The sequence below is a fragment of the Bactrocera oleae genome, chromosome 5 (genome assembly GCF_042242935.1).
Source record: "Bactrocera oleae isolate idBacOlea1 chromosome 5, idBacOlea1, whole genome shotgun sequence".
NCBI lineage: Eukaryota > Metazoa > Arthropoda > Insecta > Diptera > Tephritidae > Bactrocera > Bactrocera oleae.
In genome coordinates this window covers 39294826-39309828 of record NC_091539.1, presented here as the reverse complement: position 1 = coordinate 39309828, position 15003 = coordinate 39294826, and the positions used below count along the sequence as shown (strand labels likewise).

At 38.1% G+C, this 15003-nt stretch overlaps 1 protein-coding gene across 2 annotated transcripts in view; it reads left to right on the top strand.

Moving 5' to 3' along the window:
- Positions 1–14266, top strand: part of LOC106616724 (uncharacterized) — a 28669-nt gene extending 14403 nt beyond the window's left edge. Inside the window, exons 2-4 of one of the 2 annotated variants that reach the window (XM_014233569.3) lie at positions 10473–11642; positions 11712–12395; positions 12555–14266. In XM_014233569.3, coding sequence (XP_014089044.2) covers positions 10473–11642; positions 11712–12395; positions 12555–13706 — 3006 coding nt within the window. In that variant the 3' untranslated portion in view covers positions 13707–14266. Of the gene's footprint in view, positions 1–10472; positions 11643–11711 lie in introns of both variants that reach the window. The other variant, XM_014233568.3, reaches the window with a different exon arrangement.
- Positions 14267–15003: the final 737 nt, after the last annotated feature.

Here is a 15003-nt window from a genome sequence, read left to right as displayed (position 1 = left end):
CAAAACAAAAAGAGGGAATATGTAAACACAACACAAATAGCAAATAGCTAATAAGAAATGAAAATAATTTCTAAGCCGTTTTTTATTTGCATTTTTTATTTGCCACTTGCAAAGAGAGTGAAAGTTTTTCGGTTTACTCAATTAATGACTTAGTGCCGTCTTGACGAATGGATCAATAGCTGAAGTGGTGCGTTGGCTAATATTTAGTATTGTGACGCGACTAAATAGGTATGTGCAAGAAAAATCGATTCTTTTTTGGGTTTGTAGGAACTGCTCGCGTTTATGAGTACGTCCTAATTTCTGAGCTTCGCCGACTTAAATGGAAAATGGTATGTCGGGGTACTTTCTACCTTGCTCCTCTTTCTTATGAAAGAAGACCCTTAAAATAATATTACTACCTTATACAAGTATGTATTATATACAGTCAGAAAAAAATTTTTGATGCACTTTCAATAACTTCTATTCAACCTGTCCTTAGACTCTCGAAAAAGTTCAAAACTCAATATATTAATTTATTGACGGTAAATATTTTCCGACCATAAATCATCAAATGGACGCCTGTTCAAATTTTCACTGTAAATAATTCCAACTAAAGTCTTCTGGTAAGACATACTCATGAATAAATATGAAACTTAAGATCTCCAATCAATCTAATAGCGTTAACTTTTTTTTATCTTATTCAAATAAACTACTCTTATGCTACATAGACGAGCACAGTATTTTAAAATGCGCCAATTAAGCGGATTTACAACACCCCTTTACAAGTTTATTAAGTAATTAGCTGCACTACATTCAATTTACCTTTTACAACAACACGCATGCGCCAACTTATCAAACAACTTAATATCGTACAGACGAACACGCATGTTTCCACCTTTGGTGTCGATCGTGCGAATAAATGCCGTTTAATTAACCGCACATTCCACATCGCGTACTCCAATTCACACGTAAGTACATAACTGTTTGGAGTTTAAACATTTGTCATGCCCCTTGAGCTCCAGCTGTCATACGTGTTGTGGCTTTGTATTGGCCCCCGGTATCTTTTAATGTAACCGAGCATGCGCACATGCTCAGCATGTAAGCTGTTGCTGCCATGAGAGTACAACTAGGCGGCCTTATATCAACAGGTGTCTTCATTTAATACGCTTTAACGCTTTTCTGCGATCGGCAATTAAGCGCTCCGTTGAGGATAGCGATGTGAGGCGTAAAATACGATAAGTTACCCGGTTCGCTGGAGAGGAAATTATTTTGTTTTGCTAATTTCAATTTGTAGTTGATTAATAAGGCGGATTTAGCAAACAATTTAGCAAATAAAAGTATAAACAAAACTCCAGAGAATGTTTTTAAATTGTTTTTAAAGGAAGTAGAGAGATATGATAATAATTTTGACTTCCTATATACGTACCAACATTTTTTGTACACACAAGACAATTTAAATTTTGCAACAGGTGATCCAAATAGAGGTACTTTCTTCAATAGCCTTTTTTTGACAGATCACGCGTGAGTCGTATCACACTTTATGTTATGTTTGTTCAGTATTGTTTGGCATTTTATTAGGGAAAGACTTACACCTGAACAAATCGTTCAACTTTATTACGAACGAAGAGCAACCTGAAAAGATTCAAGAGATGCTATTTCAACCATAAAAGACAAAGGTTTGTTGTGGTTTGTGGGCCGGTGGCCTTGGAGCAAAACATCACGTGAGTTATTCGACAATTGCCAGTCAAAATGCTCGAACGAATAATCGAAAATTGAACTCAACGGAGGGATCATCTGAGACGTAGTCGCTAATCTTCAAAAAATAAATGTCACAGAATTTTCTTTCGAATGATAATAAACATTCCATATGTATCATAGTAATAAATGATTTCATGAAATATCAATTTACCCGTTGATCAATATAATAATCAGATAGTGTATAATATCGATTAATGAAACAGAAAAAAGAAATGAAAATTACTCGCTTTTCAGCAAATTTGTCAAATGGAACTGAGCTAAAGATAACTTTAAGCAAATGTTCTAGTAATCATTACAGCCTCGCAGATCATAAAAACATCGTTCTCTCTCAACAAAAGATAAAAATATTTTAGTATATGTGTTCAATGTCTACCAAGCCCAAATATTGAAATTTTCACTGAAAGGAATAAAATTTGTACAATTCAAGGTTTTCAAATCTTTAATCACCGACTTTGTAATGCAAACATATTTAATTTAATAAAAAAACTATACACATTTAGGAAACTTAATGTACTTTTATAATCGGCGCTTGGTTGTGAACATTTTGAATTGCTTTGAAAGCGTTACCTATCTACAGGAGGATCTTAAAAAAGGCGTCTGGCGGGAGAAAAGATTTTTTGCTTAAAATTATTAAATCCAAAAACCAAAATTATTGTAAAAATTGTGATTTTTGAAGTTTTAAAGAAAATTACAGCTAAAAAATCGAAATTGTTATCTTATTCCTTTGACCATTACCATGAAATGAAAAAGTCGTGTGAAAATTTCAATTCGACCGGTCAAACCGTATCCGAGATTTTTTTTTCATACCGACTCTGAAAAGATAGATATGCGAATCTTTTTGTCGGTTTAAATTTTCGCAAAATATTCTCAAATATATGCACATTCGATATATGTAGTGGTGTTTAAAATGCCCAAGTGGATACGAGCCCCTTAAGTCGAGTTAAACTTTTTTAAGTAAAGGCAAACAAATGGAGGCAGCTAGAAATTTATATAAACCTGAATAAATTATATCCTATTTACTACTTTAGTCAAGCAGATTTATCTGCAATTTTTGTCTCAAAAATGTAGACGCTGTAGTATTTGAGTCTAGCAATTTTAAGGTTTTATAGTTCTTGAGTCTTATGACCGCTAGTTGCTGCTCTTATAGCTTCTAAAAATCGTTGTATCAATGCCATTTGCGAGTTAATATGAAAATAATTTGCTGCGAAAACTATTAACTTCCATAATAATCCAAAGAAACGCTAATCAGTCACAGCACAAAATGTAATTTTGCAAAATTAGCTAACAATAAAAAAGAAATACTCAGCAAATATTACATCACGTCAGAGCAATTGGAGATCCGCAAAACAACAAAACGAAGAAGAAATAAATCAAAGAACAGCAATAAAGCGGAAGCATGAAGCAAGCATAAAATTGGTCACAGCAAAATGTACAAAGCTAGGGCCTAAGCCGTCGCATAAAGGCAGCAATTACCGCTCATTAAGATTGTCGGCAAGTAATGCTGCGGCTGCGGCAACAACAATGTGGCATTCAGCAGCGACCAATTGTGCAAATCGAGTAACTACAGTTAATTTTGCGCAAATTACACGCCCAAGAGAGAGGCAGAGGGAAGCAGAGAAATTTCTATAAAGGCGCTAAATATAAAATATCAAACAAACAATATTACGTAAGCAACAAAAGCAAATATAGCCGCACGCATTAAAACGAAAGTGATTGACAGCTCAACGAAAGGTGTGGGACGCCTGCGCGACGCACCGCGTGGACAAAAGCCGTTAAATAGATATTTTTCATTTGCAAATATTTGCGCGCGGCCGCAACTCTCGTCGCATAGAAATAACAGTAACTCAAATAAATTATGTTCATTAGGCTGCACAGCCACCAGCACCAGCGCCAACGCCACGCTGAACAATGACGGCAGCGCGACGTGACTGTCAAAGTCAATGAAGTCTACGTCATAATCGAAGTACACAACTTTCACCATAAAACCAGCAACCACGACGACGGTGAATTTGCTATTTTTAGGAATGATTGTACAAATGTGTGCACCAGGGTTGGATGCAAAGCTGTTCGAAAGCAACAATAAAGCCACGATGATAAAAATGTAAATGCGCCATAAAATGTGTCACGAAAATGAGTGACACCCACAAAGTGACATAAAATGCAGATGCAGTAACAACTGCAGAAATTTCTATCATATTGTTGTTGTTGTGGTATAGTTGATAATGCACGAAATAACGGCTGACTGTTGCTTCGTTGTCTAAATGTTATGGTTGTGTAGTATTACTGTTCCAGCAGCTGTTGCTTCTGTTTGCTGTTGTTATTGTTGTTACTTCTAGTCACGAAATAATTGTAACCATAAGGAAAGTCAAGGCAAATACATTGCAATGTGAATGCTATATCTGCAAGAAGTGTTAAGATGAAGGGAGAAGAGATAAATTATATGATATATAATAAACTCGGGTGAATAATATAATACACATAGATATGTATGTACAAACGAAATTTCCTTCAAGCATCACGAATTTTTATATAGTCTGAAAATAAAATATAAAATTTTTTCAGGAAAATTTTAGTTTTCTTACTTACACTTGGCATCCGAAAATGTTGAAATAATGGCATAGAAATTATAAATTCACTTTTTTATGATTTTTGATATGTTCGCAATGACTTTTAATCTTCTACTCTTAAATAACTTTTTAAAAAATTTCCACTGGATTTATTTCTTTTTTAATTTTGTCATATAATATGTAAAATTTTTTATCTGTCAAATTAAATCTTAAAAAAATAGAAATAATTTTAGAAACTTACTCTTTCAATTGTTTTCAAAATTTTTCATTATTATTTTCGCATATATATATTATTGTATATTACCAATTTTCTTATGATATCGTATCGTTGTATTACTTTTTGAATAAAACGTTAGTTATTACTTTTAAAAAATTTGAATGGAAAATCAAGTGCAAATATTATTACGAAACCCTACAACATTTCAGATTGAGACCTATTTAAAAAGTAGTTTCTCCGTTTGTCGAAGTTAGCCTCCGTAATCGAAATACTTGCTTTCAATTTCGCATCTTTTTTTGCAATTTCTCAAAACATTTACTAGAGTAATGTTTATATATATAGTATATTTTTATACCGTCAGAAAGTAGTTATTACAACAAACATTGTGCAGACTGACATTTCAAAAAAGTCTGTGCTTTTGACGTGGGGAATTTTTGATTAAATATTAAGGTTTTTTTCGAGTTTAAATCGAAATATGGTTTCCTTCTTAATATTAAAAATGAGAAATACAGTGTGTTTGAGGCATAAGAAGGTAAGTTTACACCTAGATTCATGTTAGAAACACTTTTTTTTATACAATATAAAAATCAAAAATCCAAAAGTTTGGATATTACAAATTTTCTTATAAATTTTGAAGTTATGTTAAATAGGTACGGTAAAATTAAATAGGTCTCGTTTGTAGAAGTGAGCATTCACTCTGATAGTAGGGCAGCAATACTAGCTTTAAGCGCGCGTACCGTGCAATCAAAGCTAGTCAAGGAGTGTCTGTCCTCTTTAGAGGTAGCGTCTGGCTATTTCAACATCAGGCTCGTTTGGGTGCCTGGTCACAGCGGAATCGCTGGAAACTGCAAAGCCGATGAGCTAGCCAGGGGGGGCACCTTTGCCCCGCTCACATCGGAATGGGATCGGGTAGGATCTCCGTTAGCGTCCTGCGCTCTAACTTTGGATCAATGAACCTCGCGTGCACTCAGCAGACGTTGGTCGACGACTAGGTCCTGTGCGACCGCGAGATCCTTCTGGCCAAGAGTGGATCGCAGGAGGTCGGGGGAACTTCTCGCCCTGAGAAAAGTGCATCTAGCCGCTATTGTAGGAGTTCTCACTGGACACTGTCCAATGGGCACTCATGCGGTACGGCTTGGTGTACTACCCGATGCCAGTTGCCAAAGTTGTATAAAGGAGGGCGAGGTGGAATCATCCCAGCACTTTCTCCTCCAATGTCCGGCATTCGCTAGGCTGCGATTGAAATATCTCGGCAATCACACGTTTGGCGGTCCTGAATACCTATCCGTAATGGATATTGGCCGTCTTAACAAGTTTGTAGTCAGCACAAGACGTCTCGTCGACTTGTAAGGGTCTTTTGATCCGGACTATAGGAGTCGTAGGTATCACAACGGACTGGCGTCTTAAGCTGTCCAAGTGGGATCCCTTCTGGGATCGACCTCCTAACCTAACCTAACCTAAATAGGTACGGATCCTAAAGGTGTAGATAAGTTGTACCGTTTTTATCCCTTTAAAATTCAACCATGCCCTTACTTTGCACTTCACGAATTGGCTTGCTCTTAAAGTCTTTTTCCTTCCATTTCTGTTATTTTATCTTTCGTTTTCGATGGGTTTTAACCTACTATAAATTTCTTTCACGTTATTCCATTTTCGTTTCAGCACTGGTCTCTAAGTATCTTTTCAGAAAAAAATTAACGTTTGAGTTGAACTAAACTAAAAAAGACTAAAAACTACAGCAAATTTACCACCAACAAGGCATGTTACAAAATATTAATAATTGTTATAAAAATATTAAAATTCCCAAAAATTTTTAAGTAATGCTGTTGAAATGACAGTCATCGATTCTGACTAAATTCTGTTGTTCTACCGAGTATGCCGCACCTCAACCTTATCAACCAAAAACCAAGCCGAGGTCCCTAAAAATGTTTTGTATTTGTATTCCACCTAGTTGTTTGAAAATCCCTAAGGAATTCTTGTCTTGAAATTGTGGTAAAAATGTTAAAAATATGAAAGCTATGCAATCTTACTTGAGTAAATCAAAAAATCTTTAAATTAAAAAATTTTGGTTAATAGATCAATAATAAACATATTGCAATTCATCTATTTAACATATTTATTGTACACTTTAGTGCAAGGATCATAGAATAGAGCGGCATAAACTTCAATAACAATACCAATATCTCCTACATTACGCCATGATCTAATGTGTTTGTCTGTCAAACGCACTCTAAGAAATGTAACGAGACGAAACTGTCATAATTTCTAGTTCAATTTTTCTTGCCTTAGCCAATTGGTGAGACAGCCCAAAAAGATTTTGGGGTATTTTAAAAAATACTACTGTATGAATTGTTTTAAAGTTTTAGGTGTATATATAGTTTAAGAATATTCCGTAAAATAAAAATTAAAGTTTTTGGGATATATGCGATTTCCGACGCGCTAAAATCAGGTTTCCACCACTACAGTGGTTACGGACTTTTCCGTGGATGAAACCTCAAACAAAATTCTCACTAGAAGATAAAAACAGTTGAATTTTACTAAAACAACAGAACCAAAATGTCATTAAATGGAGAACTCTATATACAAGTACAACATGCGGAGTGATAGTATTCAGTTCATGTGTCTCCAAATAATCACTCAAGCAAATTGTAGAAATTCTGTTTTAAAAAAAAATGTGTTTAAAGATAAACTGATAGCTAGACTTTAGCAGTCTGTAACGAAAAACTATTTGAGATTCGATTTATTACTTAATTATATGCATGTTATTTTTAATGAAATATGAAAAAAAGAATAGATTTTTTAAATCTCATACAATATAATGAGTGCCGCTCAAATTATATTGAATTTATACTAACAAGCAATTTGCCGGATATAGTTCATGTATATTTTTAAAGAAAAATAAATTTTAAACTAAATAAAAATAAATATACATGTAATATGTATTTATAGTGATGATAGACGCTCAGTTTTTGTTGAAAATTTAGTAATTAATACATAAAATGCACGCACACCACCATATTTAGGTTTATGGACTAATCAAATGTATGGAAGTTGTGGGAATAAACACGGGCTCATATGCATTTATAAATAAACATGAGAAAACTCGCGGCACCTGTCAAATGCGTTGGCAGCAACCAGCACTGATGGGTGGCAACACACGCCGGCACACAGGTGCGGCATAAATACCCAACCACACACGCTCGATCGCATAAAACCAGAGGGTCAATGGTGCCTCGCGAATGTAATCATGGCAGTAGGGCTTTTGGCTTTTGGCGCGCTATACCATCGCATACATACATACATACAATATATGTAAGTTTAAAGCGGTGACGCGCCAATAATTGTCACGGCAAACTGGCATATCACCGACAACAACAACAGCAACATCCTTAACAGCAAAACGGCAACACAGAAAGCTGTTGAAAATTTAATAAAATCAATGGGCCACAACAGCGAGCCAACCGCCAGTCGACAGTCGCCGCATTAAATGCCAAAAGCCAGCCGCAAAATGTGTGGTTGACAATAAATAAAAAGTGCCACAAAGCGAATGACAGCCAAACGGAAAATAGTCTGTTGTTTGACAAACGACACAGGCGGTCCCGAAAATTCAGCGAAACAAGTTTAATGCGTTGGTGAATCAATATGCAGGCATAAATATACAAGTGCATGTTTGCGTGAGTGTGGGAGAGAATGTATGTGAGTCTGTGTGTATTTGTGACCGTGTGCATTTGCATGAAAATTTTCAGTTTGAAATGTACGCGCCTGCATATTGGCAGCGATGCACAAAGTCAATGTGACCAATCGACCTACTATCATGCAGACAACAACGTTAAAAACAACAGCAAAAATGTGTCCGTGAGTCCCGCTGATGACTGAGTCAGCCGCGTGCCACATTAGTTAGTTAGCTGCCATCGTCCCTTTGACATGACGCTGTGCGGTATTGTGACGCAATTGAACACACGCACAAACGCACATACAAAGATATTTTTAGGGTGGGCCAAAAAAAAAACTTTTAATTTTTATCCTTAGAAATATCCGATCATCCGAAATGATTGAAAAAAATTTATTTTAAAGAATTATTTTGTGAAAAAAAAACAATTTTTTAAAAATGCAGGCAAAAGCCCAACCTCACGGTGCTTAAGAGCTCAGCGTGCTATGGGTCCGGTTTTTCAGTTCTTCCTGCATTCAGGTTTAAATCACGGCCACCACGAATCTTCCCAAAGCACCAAGGCCAATGAGCAGATTGGACCGAAATCCAAGGGCTTTCTGCTCCCTGTGGTAACAGGTTAAAGTCTTCGGTAAGACCTTGTAGCGGTAGCTATTGCCAGTTGAGCACCCATCAAATATAATTTACAAAATGCAGGAAACATTCAACAAAATAAGATAATATTCCTGTGTTATTTATATAGGAAATCAAATAACAACACGCCACCTGTCAACTCGAACGACATTTTCACGGCATCTGAGCAAACAGAAAATGTTTCTTTTGGCCCACCCTAATAAACATATACAAATATAAAAAAATACACACCTACAAAATATGTGCGGCAGTCAGGCCAACTCACAGTCAACTAATTCTGCGCATAAGCACCTGTATTAGGCATTTTGCTATTTTTAGTGTTATTGTTGTTGCTTTTGCTTTAGTGCTTGTGGTTATTGTATTTTTTGTTTTCTACTAATTTCAGTTTCATAATTAAATTCCATTTCAAATTCAGTTTGATGCGCCCCAAGTTGGGGCTATACACCTAGATATGTAAGCTCCAACTAACGGACCACCAGCAGCATTGTGCCACAATACCAAAATAGCGTGCAACATGCCAATACAGAGCGTTAGGTGAAAGTGCGATGCCACTACACATTTTTTTATTGTTTTTGTTTGTGCGCGATAAAACGCAAATGCGCAAATTTTATGTGCATTGAAATGCATAAGCACACACATACATGCATAAATTGTTTTAATGATTTGCCGTGTCGAAATTTCAATGAAAATGTCTACTGAAATTAATTTGATTGTAATTAATCTGCGATATCATTAACCAACTCAACTCGAGTCAACTTAGCTCAGAGGCAGGCAGTCTAGCGCAGCTGTTCACTCAACTGCGTGGGTAATAACTGTATGGTTGAGTTGAGCAGCAATGTGATCAATTATAGCAAGCAAACATTTTTTCAGATTATAGAATTAGGTTTTGAAATAAAAAAAAAAAAATAATACTATTTTAAATTAAAAATTGGGAATTTAAAAATAAATCTTTCTTGAACAATACACTCAAGTATTGTACATATTTTTGATATTTCACGCAGCTGTACCTAGAGTTGTATTAGATTCAATTGTATATGTAAAACTAAAGTCACTCAAATCCACGAAAGCCAGCTTTTAAATAGTAATAATTTAAAATTTAAACTCCACAGAAGTTCTCGACACATCTTTAAAATTGGCATAAACAAATAATTTGCTAAGCCTTAAAAAAGTTTTTTATAGTAGCTGCCTTTTTGGAACCTTCCTAAAATATTGAAGACAGATAGAGATTACTTTTATAACAACATATTTGGAGCAACATAAGACGTCGCTATCATCGAAATATTAATATGTGAGGAGAAAAAAAAAATATCTAGTAGTAATTTTTTTATTAAGTTATTTTAGTCAAGGTAGGTTGAACACATAAGGCACAGTTCACCATGAGATCAAGTTTTCTTCGTCTTCAATTTTTCTGTTAAGTCTAAACTAATTAAAGTATTTATATAACGGAACGTTTGAGAAGACAGCATTCCCACTAGGTTTGCCAGAAATGTCTCCTTGAAAACGGTATATACGGTATGGGAGAGTTCAATACTTTAGCTTACATCCTAACCCCAAAACGTACTAAACTTTTGTGATAAATATCCTTAAAATAATTAGCTTTACTTTAAAATTTAGTTAAACTAATCAAAAAAATCATTTTACTTCTTTCTTGCAGATGATTTTGCGGATAACAGTAGTAACCCTCCTGCTAGCGGTCAGCTTCAGTGATGCCGTTGTTGTGAAGCCGCGGCCACAATATGGCCCACCACCACCACAGCGGCAGCCACATCGTGAATACGGCGTACCACAGCAGATACCGTTTCGTGAATATGGCCCTCCAGCACTAAAATATGGACCACCCAAATTCATTAGCGGCGGTAATGGTGGCAGCTTCTCTTCAAGTAGTAGCAGCAGCAATAGCTTTAACAGTGGCTTCAATGAACAAATTAAAACGCATTTCGGTGTGCCAAAGCCATTCTATGGTCCACCACATATCCAGCATAAGCCTGCGCCCAATTATGGACCACCGCAAGCGCAGTATGGCCCACCACCACGTCCTGCGCCCCAATACGGACCACCACCATCGAAGCCATCACCACAATATGGCCCACCACCTCGTCCCAGCTATGGACCACCACCACAGTCGCTGCCTTCACCATTACCTGCACCGCTGTTCAAACCTGAACATTCCCCAGCCAGTTCTTATGGTCCACCACCCTCAGGACCGCTAAATTTGCCACCCAAACCTGTGTATGGGCCCCCTAAGCCTTCATATGGTCCACCGCTATTGGCTTTAGGACTTACCGGCCCCGGTCCAGCGCCTGCCAACTTCAACAAAGTGCCCGAAACAACGATTATACTAGCAAGCGGTGGCGGCAGTGGTGGTTCCTCCGGTGGTCATCATCACGGTAATGGCGGCGGTCCAGTAAAACAAGTACAAATCCAAATAGATGCCTCAGGTCATACGCACAGTGTTAGCGGCTCACAAGCACCATTTCACACAGCTTGCGATGGTTGGAAGCCAATACCAGCACCTGTAGGCTCGTATGTAGAAGGCAACAACATTGATACTCAATCTGGTTATAGTCATGTCGCACAAGGTAGCTTCGGCACACAGTATAGCGGTGGTGCAAGTATTCCTGGCGGCACCGGAGGCATTCATGGTGGTGCAACTGGCAGTGGTGGTAGCATTATTGCTGGATTGACTGATGAACAACTTGTAGCTGTTGCATTACAATCAGGTGGGTTCGGTGCGTCCAACCATGGACCGCAATTGCCACCATCGGGACCAGCGGGTGATTTCAAGCAACAAAATATTAACTCCATCGAAACTGATGTTTTACAGGTGAGTGCTAGAATGTTTAGATAAAAATACAAGATGCGATATATATATTGTAATTGTTTATTCCAACAGGCTTCTCTTGGCTTTGGCGATGATTCGTATAGCAAACCACCATCAGACTCTTATGCGCCCGGCTCAATACACGCACATAAACACAATAGCATTGGTGGTGGATTAATTCCACCCGGTGGTAATTACGGACCACCGCCGCCACCGCCAGTAGATAGTTACGGCCCACCACCAAGTGGTAACTACCTTCCACCACCAAGTGGCAATTATGGACCACCACCATCCCAATTGCCTCCACCAAGTGGCAATTACGGACCACCACCACCATTGCCACCTAGTGACAATTACGGACTTCCTCCACCACCACCTTCCAGCGCAGCTCTGTTCGTAGAAAGCCAACATTCTTCCTCTCAAGCTGGTTTACATTATGGCTCGCAATCCGGCAATGTACTGAATGTTCCAACGCATGGTGCTTCGCAACCTAGTCGACCAGTATCGTTCCGGCCACCAGTACCTCAAGGGCTGCTTGAATCTATTGGTGCTACCGTGCAACATTTGGATCAATTCGGTGTTAAACCACGAACTCAGCCGCCCACTTACATACCACCTGCTGCGAATGAAATCGCCGATAACGGGATTGGTTCCGAATATAGTCCACCTCCACCACCACCAGCTCAAATAAATGTACCCATCGGCGTACTTGAGCAGCAGTTGCCACAACCGCAACCGCCTCAGGTCTTCACACAGGTAAATCAGCAACACGAACATCACAATCATCAACAAAACACACAACACTTCCAACATCAACAACAACAACAATTCCAACAGCATGGTTCATTCCAAGAATTTCCACCATTGTCTCCACCTCCTCCACAACCCCAATTTCAAATTTTACCCCCCTTACAGGAGCATCGCGGCAACGCTCAAAATCAATATGGTCCACCCTTGCCACCACCACCACCGCAACAACAGTATCTACCCCCACCACCGCCGCCACCACAACATGGTCGCCCCTTCGCACAACCCCCACCACCACCATCTCAACAATATCTGCCACCGATACAACAAACTGGCCCGGTAACCTTCCAACAACAGAGTAGTGCATCCTCCAGCTCTAGCTTCGAAAACTCATATTCAGCCTCGCAGCACAATGAGCAACTCATACACGCGCAAGCATTGCCACTGCAACAGGAACCGCGCTTCACACAGGTGCATGATTGTGGTCAGGGACCGAATCTAGTCAGTGCAGGCTATCAATTGCAGCAACAAAATCAATACCAACAACAAAACCAGTATCAGCAACAACAGCAACAGCAACACCAGTTCCAACAACAGCACTCGCAACAATACTCCGTCTCAAACTCAGTCTCGAGCAGCTCAGCTAACGCCTACAACGCTATCTCGCAAAGCATACCTGTGGCTGAGACACACACACAGTTTGTTGAACAAGAACCAGCCGATAGCTACGGACTACCGTCAGGCGGTAATCATCTCGATCACGACTATGACGGCTATGCTTCACAGAAGTCCTCTGTAGCGGCGCTACCAGATGGCACTAATCCTCATGAACTGCCCGGTCTCGATGGTCTAAATGTGATTTCCGCGCAGAAATCTCAATCCATACAGCTGTCACCCGAACAGGTCAGTGGCGCGGCGCACTCTCAATATGAACCCACTTTCCAACTGGACATAGCCGGCGATGGCGCAAAATCGATACAAACCGAACAGTCGTCCAACCACGAAGAAATACTCTCGGAAGGCTTACTACAATCGATATTAACCGCCATTGAGCAACCCCAACAAAAGGGTGTACAGCATCAGCGCACCGTACAGGTGATCACGAATCAAAACAATGATATATACGGTCATGGCGCACAAAGCCGTTCCGACACAGACATACAAGAAGATGCCACGCCCGACGACGAACACGAGCCTGAAGTAGCCGAATCTGACAAAGTTGAGGTACAAGTAAACGCCGATGGCGAAGAAGTGGCGACAGTGCAGGAAATTAAGCCGATTGTAGCGGCCGAAATCGATGATGATGTAGCGAAGCATTAGCGACCTACATATAAATAACGGTAGATGGGGTATTTTTACGAATACAAGTCGCTACTGTGGCGCACGCGCTATCCGTTATGAGATGGCTCTCGACCCGAGGTGATAATACATATGACCGAAGCTAGTTATCATCACAAAACTAATTTATTTTAACGATAACAAAATGTTCTCCTGGTGGAGCAACTAAAATATAAAATTTGATTACAAAGAAATCAAATATATAATTTTCGTACAACCTCGTTAAGGTTGCCATTAGTTTTTAAGCTCAATTATTGTACATTTACATATAATAATTATAACAAACATTCACTATCATTTTCCATTAAAGTTGCCATATCTTATTATACATGGCTTTGCCTTTGTCCTGCAAAAATGTAAACATGGAATATTTACATTTTTCGTCTTCACTGAATATAAGGACACTCGGCAAAGCGGAGTGAGCATCTTTTCATTAAATGTTTAAAACTTAATGTTTATTATTGTAATTAAAACCATGTAAAATTACAAATGTATAAATAATTACGATAATTTATTTAAAATAAAAATGAACGAAAAATTAATTCTTATTTACTCAAAAACTATAGAAGGAAGTAGAACAGCAATAAGTTCTCTTACCCGAAGAAAGCGAGTGGCAAAAGAACTCTTTTTTAATAACATTATAATCTGCTCTATAAAACTCTTTACTAAGTTAGAAGTCACATTTGGAAAGATGAAGTGCTTTCAAATGGCGAAACTCTTCTTAAGAGAGCGGCATCAAATTAGGAAAATAAAAAATTAAGTATAATATAACAGTTAATAAGATAGTTGAACTCTGAAATATGTATAAAATCAATGGATCTTACCAATTCCTAATTCGCTATAGTATGTGTATCCTTAATGATATCATTGCTGTGCCCTATCCATTTATTGAGTTAGGTTATGTTAGGTTAAACTGGCGGGCTGTCACTCCATACATAGACCTACTGCTCCTTAGTAATGCCAAATGAAGTTTCAGTTTAATTGAAGCTAAATTATTCGTCTAACAATACGGCACCGCTTTTTGAGAAGATTAAGAGCGACTTCGGATGGATAAATGATTAAAACACTGCTTGTTTAGTAGTTATAATGACATGAGTTGGAATATGCTAAATTTCAATTGTGGTCATGACGATCGCTCATAGATAAAATGATATTTGGATATTTCATCACAATAGTGAAGGTCTTGTCATAACAGAAATAAGTATGTGTTCTTAGGGAGTAAATATCGTGGCAATATACATTCAATAAATTTGTTAGACAATAACTGATAGATCTCACT